This window comes from Balaenoptera ricei, chromosome 2 (assembly GCF_028023285.1).
Source record: "Balaenoptera ricei isolate mBalRic1 chromosome 2, mBalRic1.hap2, whole genome shotgun sequence".
NCBI classification, from domain to species: Eukaryota; Metazoa; Chordata; class Mammalia; order Artiodactyla; family Balaenopteridae; genus Balaenoptera; species Balaenoptera ricei.
In genome coordinates, this window is record NC_082640.1 from 44090920 (window position 1) to 44111736 (window position 20817).

Consider the following 20817-nt stretch of genomic DNA (forward strand, 5'->3'; position numbering starts at 1 on the left):
ATTTGTCTTTCTCTGTCTGACTTATTTCACTTAGCATAAAGGGCTGATTCTCTTTAAATCAATCTACAGAGTCAATGCAGTTCTAATCGAAATCCCGCACACTGTTTTCTTGAATCTAACTCCATTATAGCCAAGAATACTCAAGGCTGTTCTGGAAAAGGACAAGTCAGGAGGTACAGAAAAGCTGTGTGTGATGTGACTCTTACGGGTCAACCTGACTGGGTGACACGGTGCCCAGATATTTGGTAAAACATTAGTCTGGGTGTGTCTGGGAGGGTGTTCCGGCTGAGATTAACAATTGTCTGGGTAAACTGAGTAAAGCAGATCGCCCTCCCTGGCATGGGTGGGCCTCATCCAACCCACTGGAGGCCTGAATAGCACAAAAGGCAGAATAAGGGGGGATTCGCTCTCTCTGCCTGACCATGTTGGAGCTGAGACATTGGTCTTCTCCTGCACTCTCGCTGGAACTTACACCATCGGCTCTCCTGGTTCTCAGGCCTTCAGACTTGGACCTTTATAATAAATCTCTTTCTGTATGTGTATATCCTATTGATTCTGTTTCTCTGGAGGACCCTGGTGGGGAGGGAGGAATCTCCGGATAGGGTCCAGCCTGGATTTGTGTCTCATCTTTGCCATTAATAACTGTGACCTTGGGCAACCCATGGCCCCTCTCTGGGCCTCCAAGCCCCCATCCCTAAATTACACTTGCCCCCAGCTCTAACACTGAGAATCTCACATACCCAAAGTAGTATATCCCAAAAGAAGCCAAAGCCCAAACTACAATCCTGAAGTCACAAAGTCATTCTGACTTTCCTACTGGCCACCTTAAAGAAACACACCTGCCTTTGGAATTCAGCAGTAAATTGCATCCAAGGAGTAACCCCCACCCCATGCTCTCCATTACCAACTAAGCAAGGTTGAAAAAAAAGTTTCCATTTGTGTGCATGGCGTGTGGTACATGGCGGTTGCTTGGACTAGATTCCCCAGAGTCTGTACATGACAAGCTCATTGTCCGAAATTCAGCCCTCCTTTCGCTCCCACAAAGCTGACTTCTCAAGGGTTCGCGTCAGGAAAGAGTTGAGAATAAGCATTTCCCTGCAAGCACTTCCCTGCTGGCTTTCTGGGTGCTGTGTATTCCTGGGAGGGATCAAAGCAGTTCCCCCCTATAAGCAGAATGCCCCAAGGTCAAAGACTTAGCCAAAGAACAAGAATACACGCCTGGCCATTCACTGTCTTCAAAGGTGAACCGCCCCACCTCCCCAAGCCAGCGAGCCCAGGAGAAAGCCACTGTTCCCACCCGGTACCTGTATTTGATGTCAAATACTGTGGAGTCCTCGTCCTCGTCATCCTCTTCGTTCAACGGGGCCATTTCCACTCGCTCAGCCGGAGTGGTGATGATGTCATACTTGCGGGTCTTCTTCAGCCTCTTCCCCGACCTGGAAGAGGGGAAGCACATTCCTGAGAACTCAGCGATGCCCACTGGGGTAAGCCACGCTGCTGCCCCCAGCCTGGCTCCCAGGAGATCTGGCAAATACCCCAGCTCCTCCACTTCCGGCCATGGGACCTTGGGCGGGGTCCTGACCTCAGCAACCCTCGTGGTCCTCACCCACACCTGCCCAAAGCACCGTAAAACCCAGTGATCAAGATCTATAATGCCCAAATGCAAGATTTTAAAAGGCAAAATTAATGCAAAAAAAATCCATGATGAGCAAAAGATCAAAATGTTCAACATGGACAGAACTCAGCCCTGCCCCTGGGCTGGCATGATGCCCCTCATCCCTTCATCCCCTGGCCCCTCACCCTCATCCCAGCCCTGCCGTGTTGGCAGGTCACTGCTCCAAGCACAGGCGTCACAGCCTGGCACTGTGTGCCCTGCCCCATGGGCCAGCCAGGTGGATTAGAACGCAGGCTTGCCCACTTTCTACCTGTGTGATCATGGGCAAGTCAGTCAATCTCTCTAGGCCTCAGTTTCCTCATAAATAAAATGGGATGAGAATACTATCTGTCCCTCACGGGCGAGGGAGGATTAAGTGAGATGAGGCATTTAACAAGCCTACACACAGCAAGCTCTCGGCAAAAATGACTGTCTGCGAAAATAATCAACAAATAGGAGTTAAACATGCTACAGCCTCTCTCACATGACAAGGACTTGTACAAATGAGTATTGTTTCCATCACAAGGATTTATGAGCACTGGGAGCTATAACCCTATGCTTTTACCTCTGGGATGGTGGACGGTCACTGGGGACCACGGGGAAAGTGCCGAGCAAGCCTTTCCATCTCCAGTGTCAGACCCTCTGCATGAAGCACAAGACATTGATCAGGGCACAGCTGAAAGTTTATGATGCCACAGGGAACAATATTGTTATTATGACTACTGATGCTCTAAGCATTTATTTCTGCACTATTTTGAACTTTTGCCCAAATGCCTTGTATTCTCTGATGTCCCTCCTTTTTAACAAATATTTGAAACTGTCTATGAGAAACCAGCCAAACCCCCAAAATCATAAATGGGGCATTGAAGAATCATATTCTCTAAACATGCTTCCTGCAGACTGTAAGCCGTACCCAGATGGAGACCACATCAAAGACACATGTCGGGTCTCTTTGTCCCCAGCACACAGAAACTCCTCAAGAAGTTTGCAAAACAATGAAAACAGAAGTTCACCGTCAAGTAAGAGTTTCTTAGCAACAGCAACTTGCTCTTTTCTTACCTAGTATTATTTATCAAAGACATGATTTGTGAAAGGATTGTTTACATAGAAAATATAAATATTTATCTATACCTTTGGCATAAAGCAACCTATACAACCTATAGTACCTACTCCTCGTGGTTCTTTGTGTTGAGACTTTGGGAAATCAGCTATAAAGCCTGATAATCCCCTAGCCTCATTACAAAGCAATTTGTCCTTTCTGCTTTCATCATAGGCATGCGCGCGCACACTCACGCAGAGGTGTGGGTGTGAAACTGCGTGGATTTCAAACACGGTGCAAACACCAAGCCAGGTGGTTAAGAGGGGCACAGCCAGTCACCTACCCAGTGGCCACGGGACAACAGTATTTTGGAAGCAGGCTTTGTACGGGAGCGTAAATGCTTACTTTATAAATACCGCTGGTCCAGATTCTCACAATCAACAGATTCTTGTTTTCTCTCCACCTCCCCACAAAGGAGTAAAATAGATCTTAGTGTTCTGCCCCAGATGACATAATCCCTGACCAATTCAATCTCCAATATGGATGGGGAAATTTAAGCCCAGAAACGGCTCCATATGCCACAAGCAACCCAAGACTAAGCCACAAGGAAAACCACCCACCCCCCAAGCCCTCTAGACTAGGCTCAAGCTCCAGATCTACACAGACGCACACATCACACTTTTCTCAGAAGTCTCCTATCTCTGCCCTGACGGGTCACAGCTGTTCAGAGGAAGCACTTGGCTTTGCAAAGGAGCCGGACTTGCCCTTCTGTTAACTGTGTCCAGTGCCAGGGCTGCCCATTCCCAACACACATCTGGACAAGCATCTGGAACTCTGGAATAGGATTCGTCCTGTGGACCCGAGGGCTTGAGAAAGCTCCTGTAGACGCCCAAAGAGACTGGCGCCCAGATGGTTTCTGGATGAAGAGTCACCATTGTTTGTAACTGTTTTTCAAATATCATGAGGCTTAGAAAAATGCAAAATCTGATTCATAAACCTTGTCCTGCACTTGGAACTTGAAATCTCGCTTAGTCTTTGGCTCTGGAGAGGGACTGACTGCTGACCCTGGGAGAAGGTTCTGGAGGCTCTGACTTCAGCCCTGCTTCATGGAAATGGATCCCCATCAACCATAAAATCACCTTCCTTCTTCCTGATTGTTCATAGAGTCTTGTGATGAGAAAATTAACCTGCTGAGCTTAAAATAAGACCCTTGAACACTTACCCATGGGAGAAGCTGGAACACAGCCCAGCCTCTAGAACACCATGGCCTACTTGCTTTAATGACAGCCATTCCAAGCAGGTCACCTGAGAAGGTAATTTTAAACCTCAAGATTACACCAAAGGTGTGATGGTTAATTTTATGTGTAGACTTGACTGAGCCACAGGGTACCCAGATATTGGCTCAAGCATTATTTCTGGATGCGTCTGTGAGAGTGTTTCTGGTTGAGATTAACGCTGGAATTGGTAGACTGAGTAAAGCAGATTGCCCTCCCCAACTCAGGTGGGTCTCACCCAATCACTTGAAGGCCTGAATAGACAAGAAAGACTGACCTCCCACAAGTGAGAGAGGACTTCTCCTGCCGGACTGCCTTTGAGCTGAGACATCATTCTTTTTTTTTTTTTTTTTTTCCTGCATTCAGACTAAAACTGAAATCTTAGCTCTTCTTGGATTTCAAGCCTGTGTGTGTGCATACACACACACACACACACACTCTTGGTTCCATTTCTCTGCAGAACCTTGCCTAATCCAAAAGGCCATTAGCAAGAACCCTCATACATGCATCAAACACCAGTTTTGACACAATGAGCTGAAGAAATTACATTTCAAATAATCAACTCTCTGAGCCACAACACCTTTCACAAAAAAGGAGTACTTTCTGCTGTTTCACTACTGGACATGTTAATAAGGGAAAACCAGGACTTGTGAGAAGTTGAAAGAGACTCAGCCTCATCCATGGCAGAAGGAGACTGGCTGCGCCAGAGAGAAACCACATGTATGATTGGAGTCACGTGGGGTGGGAAGGGTGGAGGGGGCCTCACCTCATGTATTTTTCAAATTAAAAGGTGAGCCCTTCCTTTACTAGCTATGTGTGAGTCAGAAGCTGGGAAATGCATGAACAGTCGATCAGCATTTCCCGCAGGCCCTTAGATTCCCGAGCCTCACTGTCCTGGGTCAGAGAACAGAGACACCCTGCCTCGGAGAGGAAGACGTGAGATAAGGGGAAAACAGATTTGTTCGAAGCCTATGTGACCTCACCGAGTCCTGCTGTCTCTTCTGAGTGTGGATGCTCTAACGCATCTTTTCTGATCAATAGCAGTCCCTAAGAGTTGAGCTCCTCCCGGGTGCCAGCTAAGCAATTTACATGTAAGATCGCATGCAAAACATATAAATCACCCTATAAGGCAGCGCTGTTATCTCTGTATTCCAGACGAGGAAACTGAGGCTCAGAGAGGTCGATCTCCCCAGGACCAAGGACCAAGGGCTGCCCCAGCACGAACCTTCCTGGAGGCTCACCTTGAACCACCTCGTGCCGGCCAAGAGGCAAGGTGCCAGTTCCCCCACTCACTCCCTCTGCAAGCCCACTCCACACCGCCACTAGACTCCGCCTCCACTTATCTTTAACACCAAGAAACTCTTTGCCCTTGGTACAAACTTTCTGGAACTTGTCGCTTACCACAGCTCACACATTCCTATTTCAAATTGATCTGGGCAGACTTCTCATAAACTCTTTCTAACGGTGACTCCCTCAGGACACATGTTGGTTTGGGGCAGGCCAGCCTCCATCTCCTCCCTCCTTTGGGCATCTGCATCCTTGGTGAATCCCCCTCCCCATGGTCCCCGTGGGTGAGGAGTTCTGACCACTGGCCACACCCCCAGCTCCAGAAGTTGACCATGGGACTTAAACCTGAGTCAAAATCAGTGTATTGCAACCCCTGGGGCCATGGCTGGGAGGTTGGGGGGAGTATATGGGACTAATCGGAGCCAGTGACCTTTGCTAGGCAGGCAGGAAGGGGGTCAGTAAATCACCCAGGTGAGAGCTGCATCGCCACCTTCTAGAAATGGAAAATAAAGCCAACATGGTAGAGGACAGATTGGAGGGAGAGACCAGGCTCCAAATCTACTATGATGCCAGCCCTCCTTGACACCAATGATGCTACTCTCTTTGTCACCAAAGCCAGTCTGGTCAGGGCTTTCTGTCACACACAAACAAAGGAACCCTAACCGTTGTCACAGGGTCTCAAAGGAAAAAAGGCATGGCTGTAATGATAAACACCATCTCAGGATTCTCCCACATTTTAACAGCAAACCTTCCACATGTAAGTATAATTTTCCCATTTTGTCAAATCCTTTAAAACCCTAGGACTCTTTCCTGTTTCTGGTTCTAGAAACAAAGAACTATACATATAACGCACCTCAGTGACAACATCGTGAAAGTTTTCACTCAGGGCGACCTGTGAACAGGTTTTCCGAGACGACAAACATCCTGGTGATCTTCCCACAGGGCTGTTCACCAGCATTCCGGTCTGAGGAAAATGCAAAAGCTACACAGCTGCAGAGAATCTGCAGTCACCCAAGTGTCCCCAGGGGGGCAGTGGGTCAGCCTCGAGGACACAGCTTGAGAAAGAAGCAACTGGTTCTAGATAGAGCCCCAGGTTAGAGTCAGACTTGGGTTCCTATCCCGGTGTTTCTACTTACAGCCCTGCTTCCTCGCCTACCCGGGGGTGGGTGGGAGGCACAAGCAGGAAGGCAGCTTTGCCACAACTGTCACAGCGCTCCGTGCCCAAGAAGGGGGAGATTCAGGGAAGAAGGAAGGGAAAAGATATTGCTGGTCCATCTGCAACAGCATGGCCCCTTCGCCGTAATTTTTCTTTTCTAGTACAAGGTCCCGTTAAACCAAGTGGCCTCCACGAAGAGACGGTGGCATTTACTTAAAGGGTGGTTTTAAGTAAATGCCCACGTTGTGCTTCACAGGACCCAGCAAGACCAGAGAAGCTGGAGAAGAGACAAAGGGTCGTTCCACTGGGGCCAAAACAAACATTTCTAACTAACTAGACAGAAGAGAAGTTCAAATTCTCTTACTCTGAAATGTAATCCTAGAGCCAGAGGGTTTGTTTACTCAAAGGCCCGCTCAACAGCTGGTCGGAAACTGGTTTCCCAGTGCGCCCCGGCGCACGGCCCAGGCAGACACGGAGGGTGGGGAGCAGAGCGGGAGCCCAGAGGACCCACGTGGAGAGGGGCCTGCTCTCCCCACCCTCCCCTGCAAAGAGACACAAAACAATGCAAAGCCGGACGGGTTAGTTTGCTGTCAGTAGTTCAGTTTGCAGGTGTGGCGGTCAGACCCATAGGCTCCACATCCAGGGGTGCGATTCCATCTCAGCCCTGCAACTCCTTTGTCTGTGAGCCTCCTGGCAAGTCCCTCACCCTGAACCCGAATTTCGTATCCACGTCACCCACTTGCCCGGTGCAGCTAGGGTTCAGGTGGCAGAGCTCACCGCGGTGGGGCTTGGGAGGGAGATGGGGAGTGACCGATAAGGAGCTCACGTTTCTTTCTGGAATGACAACAGTCTTCTATCATTGACTGGGGTGATGGTGCACAACTCTGTGAATGTACTAAAAACCATGATTTGGACACTTTAAATGGGACACCTGTATGGCATGTGAATTACATCTTATAAAGCTGTCATTAAAAGCAGGAAAGATAGATATATATGCATGTATGTGTATCTATCACATTCATTCATTTCTATACTTAATAAAATCTCTCTGGAAAGAGTCACAAGAAATTGACAGCATCCGGAGAAGGAAGCTGGGAGGCTGAAGGGCAGGCTGGGCTAAGAAGGAGATTGTTCACTATACCCTCTGGTTCCTCGTGAATTTCAAACCATGTGAATATATGAGCTATTTTTAAAACAAACAAGTAAATAAATAAAATTCAAAGAAGGTAATTAAGATAAAAATTTAAACAGACCACGTGTGTGTCAGGCCTGCCTCTCGGACAGGAGACCCTTCTCCTGGAGAGGCCCGGGGCCCCCCTGTCCCACCCAGAGGCTGCCTGCCGTCTCCTGCTCACCTGGTGACTTTAGGAGCCAAACCCAGCGTCTCTGGCCTTTCCTCCACCTGAGCTGTTTTCACTGTGAAGCCGACTAAAGTAGTTCTGTGGCTCAAGGACCAGCTTTCTGTTGAAACCACACTACTCGTTCCAAAGAGCATGTTACCTTTGACATTTGGAAAATTAATAAAGAAGATGAAAACGGCATGTGTAGGGGAGAGATCGAATCAAGCAGCTGCTGTGAGTTAGCTGCCCGCCTTCCCACCCGGCCGAAGCTTCCAATGCTCTGAGGACAGAGGCCTTTCCTGTTTTTAACCTCCGATCTCTACCCTGCATCTTCCCCCGCAGAACATGACAAAACTGAGCCTTCCCTAGAAAACCAAGCAAACTTGGAGAAAGAACACGACCCCAAAACCCACTGTGCAGCCTCGCCATGTAGGGAAGCAGGTGCCGAAGAGCCAGTGACAACAGCGCCATGTCTTCCAAGAAGGGGCGATGACCTGGGATGGGCCCCAGGCTCGGGGGCAAACCCAAGGCTGGCGACCAGGGTACAATTCCCGAGCACCAGCCTCCTCCCTTTCCTGCCTTGGGCACAGCCCCTGCTCTCTACCCATCACCATCCTTTTAAAGCAGTGTAAACGAGCCCAACACCAGCGTGATCTGAATTTCATCTGGCTCCGCTCCAGATGGGCAACTTGAGACTCTCGGTTACATGAGACAAAAGCACTTTCCTCTAGTGCAGTGAGAGCTTCAGGATCTCAGGCAGCCCAGCTCTAACAGGGCTCCGGCCAAGCCTTCCCAAACACAGGTGTTCCAGAGACTTCCAGGTACACGAGCAGCGCTGCCACACCTGACGCCTGTCCTCCCCGCCACGCCAGACACTCTGCTCCAGTACCAGCACCCAGTCAAGCGCGATGACTCAAACGCCCCAGAGCCCACAGGCGCAGGAAAGCAGTGAAGCGAGCCTGGTGTGATGTAAACATTAGAACAAACACGGTGACAAATGGCAGCCAACGCTCGGTCTTGGAGTCAAGGAGACACGAGGATTGGCACTCACAAACACAGACGAGATGGGACGGTGGCTACCCAGCTCCCCGCCCCCCCTACTCCCCCCTCATTATAGAGGCACTGCGTTTCCAGTATTCCCATCTGTTGAGAAAAGTAGATCTGGATTTTGATGTGAAGACTCCCAATTTTAAGTGTTCTCAGTTATCTCAGTTGTTAAAAACACTGCATATATGTGAAATCTAAAAAAACGATACAAATGAACTTATTTACAAAATAGAAATAGACTCACAGACATAGAAAACAAACTTATGCTTACCAAAGGGGAAAAGGTGGGGAGGGATAAATCGGGAATCGGGGATTAACAGATACACACTACTGTATATAAAATAGATAAATAACAAGGACCTACTGTATAGCACAGGAAACTATATTCAGTACCTTGTAATAACCTACAATGGAAAAGAATCTGAAAAAGAATATATATATATGTATGTATGTATGTATGCATAACTGAATCACTTTGCTATACACGTGAAACACTGTAAATCAACTGCACTTTAATAAAAAACGAAAACAAAAACACTGTGCAGATCAAAACAAAACAAAAAAACGTATCTGTGGGTCGTCAGTCTGCAACCTCTGACTTAGCTTCCTGGCCATGGTTTATTTGGTCCTGGGTGCCACGCATGAGTGACACTGAATAATTGAGCTAAAATCATGGGCCCAGAGAGATGGCCTGATACTCACACTCACCTGAGGTCCTAGATCTGTTCACCAGCAGTTCAGTCACGATGAAGAGGTACTAGTCATTACCTATACAGCCTAGCTGTTCCCCTCCTCTCCTGGGCACTGTCCCCTCAGGATTAACAAAGTGACACCACTGTTGACTGATCGCAACACCGGCCTCCAGCACCCAATGCACAGTGTGCCCCGGGCTTACATTTCACACAGGACCACATACCATTGACAAGCCTTAGGGTTCCTCTTCATAACTCCTCAGGGTTACGCCTCCACCTGCCCCCCACCCTTGTTTCCCTTTCCTTCCCTCAATCCCTGAGGGGCAGATCCAACTCTCATTCTTCCAAGAAAAAAATAAGCACGCCCCAGCTTTGACCTGTTTAAGGAGCCACGTGAAATATGGCCACAGCAAACGCCCCAAGACCTGTTCCTCCCAAGTGTGTTTGCAAAGGGTTGGGTCCACTTCACCCGTCTGTGAGGTGCCAGGAGAGGCAAGCGAGGCCGAAAGTGAGGAAGGAAGCCTCTAGGGGCAGCTCTGTTGGTTCAAGGGCAGTGGCAAGATGACCGAGAGGGACTCTTTGGTGGACCCGGGGACACAACCACGGCCTTGAAATTCTGGGGTCACTGTGCTTCGGGACACACGTCATAAATGACCCTTTCAGCATCCACTTGTCCCTGCCACGTGGTAGGGGAGGCGCAGGGGTGTCAGTCCTTGCTGCCACTGCCCCCCACTTCAGGGACAGTCCACACTTCAGGGACAGTCACTTCTTGACAGAACTCCCAACCCCGCCACCGCAAGCCGAGACGTCCAGCTGCGTGGCTGGCATTTCCGTGGTGTTTCTGTCACCCTCTTTCTCACCAAGGCTTCTCCCCTGCCTGACCATCCCCTTCACCATGCCCGCCTCTCCAGGCCCTTCCGGTCCTCCTGACACTTTCCTCTTCATCCTCCTCTTCACCCACTCAAATCTCCAGCCCTCCCTACTGGTCCTTCCAGCACCTTCCACTGGTCTCCCCCCCCATCCTGCATCCCCGAGGCAGCCACATCACTATTCATCCATTCACTCAGCAAATACATATGAAGCACCTAAAAGGGGTCAGCATTACTAAAGCAGCCCTTTCATCATTACACTCCTGTATTCAGATCCTTCATTTGCTCCTCTGACCCACTACCAATCCCAAAATCCTCTGGCTGGGATTCCTGTCTTCCAAAATCCAGCTGCAACAGGAAAAGGAGTGGGGGAGGAATACTGGATCGGAAATCAGACTCCCGCCCTTCACCAGCCATATGGCCTTAAGCAAGACACTTCATCACTCTGCAACTTGATTTACTCATCTGTAAAATGGGATTCCGACAGCACACTCCTCACAGGAATGAGGAAACATATAAAATGTTTAGCACAGAGGCTGGTATACAGTAAGGGCTTAATAAATATTAGTTGCTATTATTATTATTGTCACCATAATTTCGAGGTGATCATTCTCACAAACCCTGCCCACCGCAAAACCTGCTAGGCCAGCCTGTCCTGGAAGAACCTCTTCTTTTCCCACCCCATCAGGTCCTAATCCTCCTACTCCTCCCCATATGCCTTCCCTGACCATTATGTCCCCCGCCAAAGTCCCTGGGGCTTTGATAAGTCCTTTGGCAACTTATCAAGTGTTGCTTTTGACACATGACTCCCCTACAGAATTAGATTGCCTTTCACCTGCCAAGTAGAATCATACAAGGGCATTATCCTATCTCCCAGATTGAATTGGAAACTCCTTCACCTCGGCTGTGTTCTCTCAGCACCTTCTAGGCTTCCAGTGGGTCATTAAATACACTGGTAAGATTGCTCCATCCATTCAGCCATGCTCTCTCCTGGGTCCCTGGCTGAGCACTGGGGAGACCCAACTGACCAGGCTAAAACCCAGCCCACCACATCTTGGAGGCCCAGAAAAGGCCAGGCTGAGCATCAGAACACCTGGCCTTGAGTCCTACTTTTCCTACAAACTCACTGGGTGACCTTAACAAACCCTTCCCATTTCCGGGCCTCAGTTTCCTCATCTGTACAATGGGTAGAAGGAGGGAGCTCAGTGGCACTCTGAGTGCAGAGAAACCCCACACCCAAGAGGTTACAAGGCCCTGAAGCCCTCCCAGGCCTGAAGAGCCCTGCCCAGGCTCTTTGCCATGGCCCCTCTTCTGCTCCACACCTGCCAATGAGAGGGCGTTGCCTTCTCCCTGCACCCTCAGGAAAATAAATATCAAGTCTGGATTCCTGGCAGATTGCCAGGAAGATAAAATACAGATTTTTTTAAAGTGAAACCATGACAACATGATTCTAAATTCATGGTCCCAGAATTTCCCTTTGTGAATAGTTAGAACCAAAACATCAGCCATAAAACTAAAATCCCAGACACAACCTATGAAGCCTTCTCTGCTTAAATCTGGGAGGGTTTCCCTCCTGTGACACTCTCCTTACAGGATGCCACGCAGACACTGACACTGGAGACAGACCCCCGTCCCACCCCTAGATGTGCCCCGTGTCTCCAGAAGGGCCTGTGTTGGCAAAGCCCCCAAACTCGATGAGTACATGGGCATGAGAGTTTACAGGCAAAGCCAGATAAGCCGGAGGGCTCAGGGTTAAATTAAAGAGGGATTTTCCTCCCTTTCCAACTTGATAGAAGGGATCAGTGGCAGGTCCTAAGTCCTCACAGGCCTGTTAATAAGGGCAGTCATGAGGCACCTCCTTCCCCAGGGGAATTCAGTTGTGTGCGGGACCCTACATGGGGTCCTAGGTGTCCAGGGAGGCTCACGGAGGCTAAAGAGTCACCAATTTCATATTTGCAAGGCTCAGAAACAGGTGCACTTGCCTGACGATCTTGGCCATATGGCTGAATCCTCACTTACAGGCAAAAGCAAGACCAAAATGTTGGGTATAAATTACATCTGTTTTCAGAATCGTTTTTTTAAATACAATAGGACACTTGGCTGCTTAAAGGAGAGCCAGGGGTTTGACTGACCCAATCTCATTCCAAACATCCCAATAGCCCTGGGCAGCAGGTACTTTAATTAGTGCTGGGAAGCAGATGCCCAGAAAGGTTCAGTAAACTGCTCACGTAGACAACCAGGAGGCCCGCACCTGCGCTACTGACATCTTGGGCTGGGTCACTCTTTGTTAAGGGGGTCTGTCCTGGGTACCGTAGGATGTCCAGCAGCATCTCTGGCCTCTACCCACAAGATGCCAGTAGCATCCCCCTCCCCAAGTCATGACAATCAAAAATGTTCCCAGAAATTGCTAAATGACCCCAAAGCAGGCAGAATCCGCCCCAGGAAAGAACCACTTGAGGGACCCTATTCCTCCCACACGCTATGACTTCTTTTTCAACTTGGTGGAAAACTGAATCAAGGGCATACTCTCTACCCTGTTTTTTTTGTTTTTTTTTTTTTTGCAGGTTGTTTTTTGTTTTTTGTTTTTTTAACATCTTGATTGGAGTATAATTGCCTTACAATGGTGTGTTAGTTTCTGCTTTATAACAAAGTGAATCAGTTATACATATACATATGTTCCCATATCTCTTCCCTCTTGCATCCCCCTCCCTCCCACCCTTCCTATCCCACCCCTGTAGGTGATCACAAAGCAGGAGCTGATCTCCCTGTGCTATGCGGCTGCTTCCCACTAGCTGTCTATTTTACGTTTGGTAGTGTATATATGTCCATGCCACTCTCTCACTTTGTCACAGCTGTTTTTTTTTTTTTAATCTGGATTTTTGCTGGGTCAGATTTATTTAACACTTTCTTTACTGTGGTGTGTAAGATTAAACATCCATGGGAATTGGATGAAAGTACAACCTTCCAGTAAGACTAATAAGTCCTGGGGATGGAGTGGGCATCATGACTATAGCTAACACTGCTGTGTGATAGACGGGAAAGTTGCTAAGAGAGTAGACCCCAAAAGTTCTCATTACCAGGAAAAAAATGATTTTTTCCTTTTTTCGGCGTCTATGAGATGATGGATGCTCACTATGTTTATTGTGGTCATCATTTCACAATATATGTAAGTCAAGTCGTTATGTTGTCCCCGTTAAACTTATACAGTTCTGTGTATCAATTTTATCTCAGTGAAACTGGAAAACAAAGAAAAAAGAAAACCCACTTGAAAAGTAAAAATTAAATTAAGATGAATATGTTTCACAACTATAGCTTTTCCCCCAATTCAAGACCTTGGTCAAGCAATCAAAAATGACCTCCTGATAAACAACAAGGTCCTACTGTATAGCACAGGGAGCTATATTCAGTATCCTATGATAAGCCATAATGGAAAAGACTATGATAAAGAATATATATATGTATAACTGAGTCACTTTGCTGTACAGTAGAAATTAAACACAACATTGTAAATCAACTCTACTTCAATAAAATTTTTTTAAAATGACCTCCTGGTGCTACACAAGCGCCACAATCTCAAAGTCATGAAAAGGGGCTTAACTTTCTAACCAGGGCTCTGCCCAAAGCTCCAATTCATTAAAATAATATTGATATACTAATGAGCAATAACTAAAAACTTTTCAGAACACTTTCCCCAAATCCTGAAAGCATTAAGCTTCTATATTTTCTCTTAAATAACTTTTATTCTTAGGACAAATGTAAATACACAGACAATGGGAGATCTGGGGAATCCAGGAGAAGCAGGAACGTTTTTGTTCCTTTTCAAAGACCTGGCTTAGTAATTCACTAAGCTCCCGTGGTTCCGGCGTCTTCAGGACACGACAGCGTGCACCTTTGCCACTGATCCAAGTGCAACAGCTGGGCAATGTCAGATCACCTAGAATTTACCTTCCTCTTCGTCCCCCAGGAAGCACCAAAACAACCCTCCTTTCAGATAAGACGATTTTACACAGCTTTTGAAATAAGTGGCTGGGCATGCAGCCAACAGAGATCTGGGAGAAGTGTGGCCTGGGCAGGAGAGCTGGGAGACTCGACAGGACGGGGAAAGGATCCCCAGGAGGAAACGAAAGTCGTGGTTTCAGGTGGCAGTTTCTAACTTGTCTCCACCTTGTTCATAAGGCACCACAGAGTAAAGTCAGATTCCCCCTCAGATCTCAAAGGGTAAAGTCACACCTCAGAGAGCATGGGGGGCAAAAGTTACTGAACAGCGGCCACTGGCTTAACGCTTGTTATCCCTGAATCCATGCAACCCCATGAGACGCTTTCCAACATCCAAAAATTGGAGGAGTTTTCTACTTCCTAAACACAGCTTCTTTATTGATTTCCTTCCAGCTCTCATAAACATGTCAAGCAACAGACCTAGGGGGGCTGGCCCTACTGCGAGCCAGGCAGAACTGCACACACACACACACACACACACACACACGCACACGCGCACATGCGCACACACACACATATACACGAAGGTACTCTGGCTCGAGGGCGCTCTGCCTCCAAACTGCCTTTCCCTCCCTCCAAGTTTGTCTCCAGTCTTTAAACAGTTTTCCTTAATGATTCCAATACATGAAAAAGCTGTAAATGATTCTGCAGACGGGACATCAGATTGATTAATAAGTATGGGAAGAGACAGCTACTCAACCTCAGTAAGAACTGGAGATCTGCAAAAGCAAGCAATGAGATACCCAATCATACCCATCTGACTGAAAAACATTAGAAAGTCAGATAATACTAAGTGTCAGATAGGATGGGAGGATCTGAGAATCCCCAGATACTGCAGGTGGGAGGGTAAACTGGTACATACTCAAGGAAACCGTGTAAGAGTACCCCTGGGACCCAGGAATCCCACTCCTAGGGGTCCACCCCAGACTCTCTTATACAGGTCCTCAGGAAGACACACCTAAGGATGCAGCAAGGAGCTGAGTGCACAGACAGGGAGAAAGAAAATGAATAAATGTCCATTGAAAGGAAATTCAGACAATGTAGAAATATATCATAAACAATAAATAAATACATAATGAAGAATCTCCCACAGTCACACGTGTACACACCCATACAAAAAATTCTTTGCACATTCATATATATATATATTATTTATTTATTTAATGAGCTCATACTACACATGCTGTTTTGTAACCTGTTTCACTCAACAGTATATAGTGAGTATTATATTAACAACATCATCTTTCACAGCTGCACAGTATTTCATTGTAAGGACTACCATAATTTATTTAACCAATGCTCAATTGTTAGATACCTAGGTTACTTAAACCTTTTCACTATTAGACAGAACTGCTCTGGACTTCATTGGCCATGCATCTTTGCTTCCTCTTCTAAGTAATAAAATTAGAAGCAAAGAATAGGTATTGCAGTAAAAAATGTGTGTACCTTAGAAATGGAACTGCTTGGTTAAAGGTATGTATCTTTCTTACCACGATACACATTATTTGCTTCTAATTGTTTACCACGATACACATTCTTTGCTTCTAATTGTAACAGTTTCCTTGGATCCACATTCTTTCTGCTGTCTGGCAAAGCGACTCCTTCAGGGAAAACAGACACACGGGTTATGTATAAGCAATAATACTTACTACACTCTTCCTCCTTTACCTCCCTCCCTTCTCTGTATCCATCGTTAAGGAAATGGCGGCCACTGTCCAGATAAGTCCCCATCTCACAGGTTCCCAGCATCAGCCATGCAGCTCATCACAGAGGACATCTTGAGAAGCATCAGCAAAGCAAAATACTTAGGGGTTCATTCATTTGCTAAAAATACCTTTATCAGATGCCCGCTTGTGCTTGGAGCCACAACAGGCGTTAGAGAGGCACAGACGATTAAGGGCCAGTCCTGCTCTTCGGAGCCCTCCGCCTGGTAAGTTCAGCGACACTCTTGACTCCAAGTAGAAAATCCCAAACTCACATGTGCTCTGGAAGGGGGCCTGGCTGGGAGGCTTCTCGGAGGAGGTGACACACAGGCAGGCAAACAGCAATGAGCTGGCCACGTAGTCTTGGTGGTACAGGGGACCCCAAGCAGAGGGTCAGAGGGACATGCAGGGCTAAGGCCACCAGATGCCGCTGGAGAACGCCTGAAGGTCCAGCAGGGCGGGAGCAGTGGGCAAAGCTGAGATGGGGGCTTGAGAGGGAGGCGGGGCCCTGGTTAGACAGAGCCAGCTCGCCACCACACTGAGAAGCCTGCGCACGGGGGGATGAGTGGGCAGAAGAAGGGTGAGACCAGACGAGGGAGGATGGATGGGAGTGGGGACACGGCTGGCTGCAGGAACACCAGCCTGAAGGATACTGCTGTGACTCCGGACACGAGGGAGGGAGGTGAGTCAGGCAGAAGGGCTGGCAGGTGGGGAAGCTCCGGTGGGGGAAGGAGTATGACCCAGATGAGACAGTCTCAGGGAGACTTGAGAGGCAGAATAGCCAGGATGTGGTGACCGCGTGCTAAGGAGCTAGGAGGGGAAGCAGGTAAGGAAGACGCCCAGTCAGGGCAGCAGGCCTTCGGGAAGCCCGATGGAGCAAGCGTGCAGAGGCCCGTGGAAAGGTCACAGTACAGACCACAGACTTGTAGTGTTCTCGAGTCTACCGGATGACTTACTCCCCTCCCTGGGATGCAACTTTCTCCTCTGCAAAGGAGCACGTGGGACCTGTGTACCATCAAGGCCCTTCCCAGCTGTAAAATGCTGTAAGTTCCTGTCCACATCAGAACTGGGGTGTCAGCTGTCCCCCTGGAAACTCGCCCCAACAAGAAGGCCTTCCTGGAAAGAGAAGGCACATCCATAAGCAGCCTCTCCTGTGAAGTCGGAACCTTCCTCCAACACCCAGCTCACAGGCCAGCAAGGACCCATCCCTTCCAGCCCTGAGTACCGGCTCTCCTGCTCAAACACGTGCCCTCACATCTGGCCACATGCTGCTTGCTTTTCTCCCCCACTCCTGGGTAATAAGGAGCAGACTGGCAAAATAGTTCAAATACCGTCTTAAGAAGTACACCGCCTTGTGGGCTGAGCAGCCTATTTTGAGCAAAATGTTTCAAACCTCCAGGCTCAGAGCTGCTCTAGGCACCAACGTTCAATGCAACTGAACAATCAGGAAGGCGGTAAAGGACTACGGCGCGTCTGCTGAAGGCCAGGCCATCCTTGGGCAGGGGGACTGGACGTGCCCACCCTCCAGGACTGTCTGCTGAGTGTGGGAGCCACCAGCCTGGCGTGAGAAGGGCCGTATGGAGGACGCACAAGGCTAGGGCTGGGGGAGGCCAGAAAAGGAAGCAACCGCCTGGCTCGGATGTCCAGGAACACTACCCAGAGGACGGAGCACGGGAGCTGGGCCCTGGTGGCTGCGTGCAGTCATGGCAAGTGTGCAGTGGGAACTGGCCCAGGAGCGGAAGAGCACAAGCCAGCAGCAGGGAGAGTCAGGAGAGAAGTGACAGGAGGTTCAGAAGGGCTGGCTGATGGCCACAAGGTGCACTGGGGCTGGTTTGTAAGGGTCTGAATGCCACATCCAGGTAGTGGCTACAGGGAGCCACTGACATTTGCAAGCAGAGGATGAAGGGCAGCGGGAAGGATGGGGTACAGAGAGGAGCAATTCAACGTCCGCTGCACATCAGGGGATCAACACAGTGAAAAGCAATGTAGCCGGAGCCAGGGCAGGGGATGGGGCGAGGGGATGTGGGCCCACAGTTCCCCCTTCTCCATTTTCTCAGGACCACTGCCATTTAATCCTATGGCCCCACAAAGAAGCACCTTGACTCAAAGTCACACAGCAACCAACAGCAAACCTCAAGGGAGAGCTCCCAACCCTGCCTTTCCAGATCTGGTTTCTGCTCCTGCTCTGAAAATGCCCACAAGCCCCTGGCCCCAAACCTCCAACAGCTGATCAAACACCCAAGCACACTGTATACACCTGGAAGGGGAAGGAACAGGCTGTGAGTAACTGACACACACATGCCCAGATTTCCCAGAGGCCCGCCTGAGTAACGGGACACACTTGGTTCATTTCCTGCAAAACCAGAATTTCCCAGGCATTAGGGGGAAATGCATCCCTCCCTGCATCCCCTGTAGCCCTCTCCGTCTCCCTACTCCAGAGACCGCGGCCATCCTTTCTGATTTCCCACTTTCTCCCTGAACTTGAGCAACCTACAAAAAGCCTCTCCAAGATCCCTCATGCCCCTGCAAATCTTCATTGCGCAGTTCATTCAGGCAGGGTGGTAGGCAGAAAGTCACTGAGGCCGCCAAGGATGGCCAAACATCCTAAAGCCCAGCTCCAATCCCTGGTGCAATGCGCGCCTCCAATAGGTATCCCCACAGGCTAGACACTGCTTCTTTTGGTAGCAGAACCGATGAAAAGAAAAAAAAGCAGGTGGTGCCTGAGAAGCCCTCAGAGGGAACAGAGGGAGGGGCAGCAAGGTGGGTAAGGTTCAAATCCTACTTCCACCACTGAGCTTACTTGAATAAGCCACCTTGCCTCTCCGGAAAATTTCTCCTCATCCGTGAAATAGGTATAAAAATAAATTCCGTGTAAGGTTGTCAGAATTCGGAGCGCTATTGTTAGTTGTAAGCATTAGTGGAGAGTTAAAAGGAATTCAATATTTATTATGTATTTATTGATATATATAGATACATATCATAGCTATAGCTATAGCTATAGATAGAGAGATCGTTCGAAGGGGAGAAAATTCCTAAAGTGTATAGCAGGGGAAACCAGCCGAGTGCAACCCTGTGGGGCAGGGTCGGGAGTCCCAGGCTAGCAGGAGCGCACCCAGGCGCCGGGGCCGGAGCATCGGTGCGCGCAGGTGCGGCGGGCGCGCAGTGACAGCAGGTTGGCGGTGCAAGTTGGCCCGCGGGGGCTGCAAAGGGGCGGCGGACCCACCTGAAGACGCGCAGCAGCAGGCAGGCTATGAGGAAGGCGGAGAAGGCGCACGCCACGATCACGGCCGCCTTCAGGGTGGGCAGGTCGCGGAGCAGGCTGGAGATGCGGGTCACCAGGGCGTCACCGCTGCTGTTGGAGCTGCCGCCGCCGCCCGCCGCCTCCCCGGAGCCCATCCCGGTGGCGTTCCCGGGCCCCGGGCCGGGCGGCGGCCGCGGCTGGCGCTCGGATCCGGACTGCGGCGGGGCGGCGGACTCGGCTCTGCTGGCGCGGGCGGCGGGCGCGGCCAGGAGCGCGAGCAGCAGCAGCAGCGGCAGAAGCCGCGCGGGAGGCGGCGCGGCGCGCATGGTGCGGTCCGGCGGCCCGGGGTCGGGCTGGGCGAGCGCGGCGGAGCCCTGGGTCCCGCACCGGCGCCGAGGCCTGCACCGGCTACTCCCGCGGCGGAGCCAGGCGGCTGCGCGGTGCTTGGCAGGAAGCTGCGGCGCCCGGAAGAGTCCGAGCCGCCCGCCGCCGCCACGGCCGCCGCCACCAACACGTTGCACGGAGTCATTCGACGGGCCGCAGCCCCACGTGGGCGGGGCAGGCCACCAGGCCCGGTGCGGGCTGCGCTGCGCTCCGGGCGGCCCCAGTTCCCCCGGGACCTGGCACCCCCTTGGAGAAGTAACAGTAGCCAGGCGCTGTGCTGCACATTTCACATTTTCTCTATTTCATTTAATCCTGCATCCCCCTTAGGAGACAGGTATTTCTGTTACCCTCCTTTAATAGTTGATTCAAGACCCAGAGAGCCAGCTCATAGCAACCCAGGTTGTGTCAGACTAAGAATCAAAGACCATGGCACCCGGGGCAAGCCTCCATTCTACAGATGCGGAAACTGAAGCCTCCAGAGTGAAATGGGCTGCCCGATGCCCTATGCAGTGCACATAGTTCAACATCTCCCCAGTTAACTTCTTTTTCTCTGAAAGAGTTTCTTATCTCATGGCTTCGATTTTTCAGACATTGTGCACCTCTGCTTATGAACTGGATTAGGATGTGCATTTCTGCATTCATACCTTTGCTGTGGAATAGTCTTCCTCCCAGGTTGAAGTTTCAGACGCCAGGGAGTAATTGGCTTGCTGCCTCTGGTTTGTAAGCTAAATGATACTTAAGTGGAGAAGGACAGTTATGGATGTTCTAGTGTGAGACCCAAAGTCGGGAACTGATGCAGGGCACAGAGGGCTTTCCTGGATCACTAGGAACTACACTGCAGGCCTCAGGTTCCACCTTTCAGCATGAGGATGGATCCTGGCAGGAAGCTCTCCAGTAACAGGTAAACAGGTAAACACACATAACAAGTACTCAGTGACCTTAAACAGCTCACTCCTGGTCCTACTAAAAAAAGCAACAGATAAATAAAATATAGTACAGTGTACTAGTTAGCTATTGCTTCCTAACAAATTATCCCCAAACTTCACAGCTTAAAACACACACATATATTATGAGTTTCTGTCGTCTAGGAATCTGAGCATAGCTTAGCAGGGTCCTCTGCTTCAGGGTCTCTCGC

General features: G+C 49.6%; 1 protein-coding gene across 2 annotated transcripts in view; it reads right to left on the minus strand.

Moving 5' to 3' along the window:
* FAM174B (family with sequence similarity 174 member B) overlaps window positions 1–19799 on the minus strand; it is a 31784-nt gene extending 11985 nt beyond the window's left edge. The window contains exons 1-2 of one of the 2 annotated variants that reach the window (XM_059912551.1): window positions 19281–19796; window positions 1305–1436 (exon numbers count right to left, since the gene is read on the minus strand). In XM_059912551.1, coding sequence (XP_059768534.1) covers window positions 1305–1436; window positions 19281–19624 — 476 coding nt within the window. In that variant the 5' untranslated portion in view covers window positions 19625–19796. Of the gene's footprint in view, window positions 1–1304; window positions 1437–15588; window positions 17174–19280 lie in introns of those variants that run through there. The other variant, XM_059912550.1, reaches the window with a different exon arrangement.
* Window positions 19800–20817: the final 1018 nt, after the last annotated feature.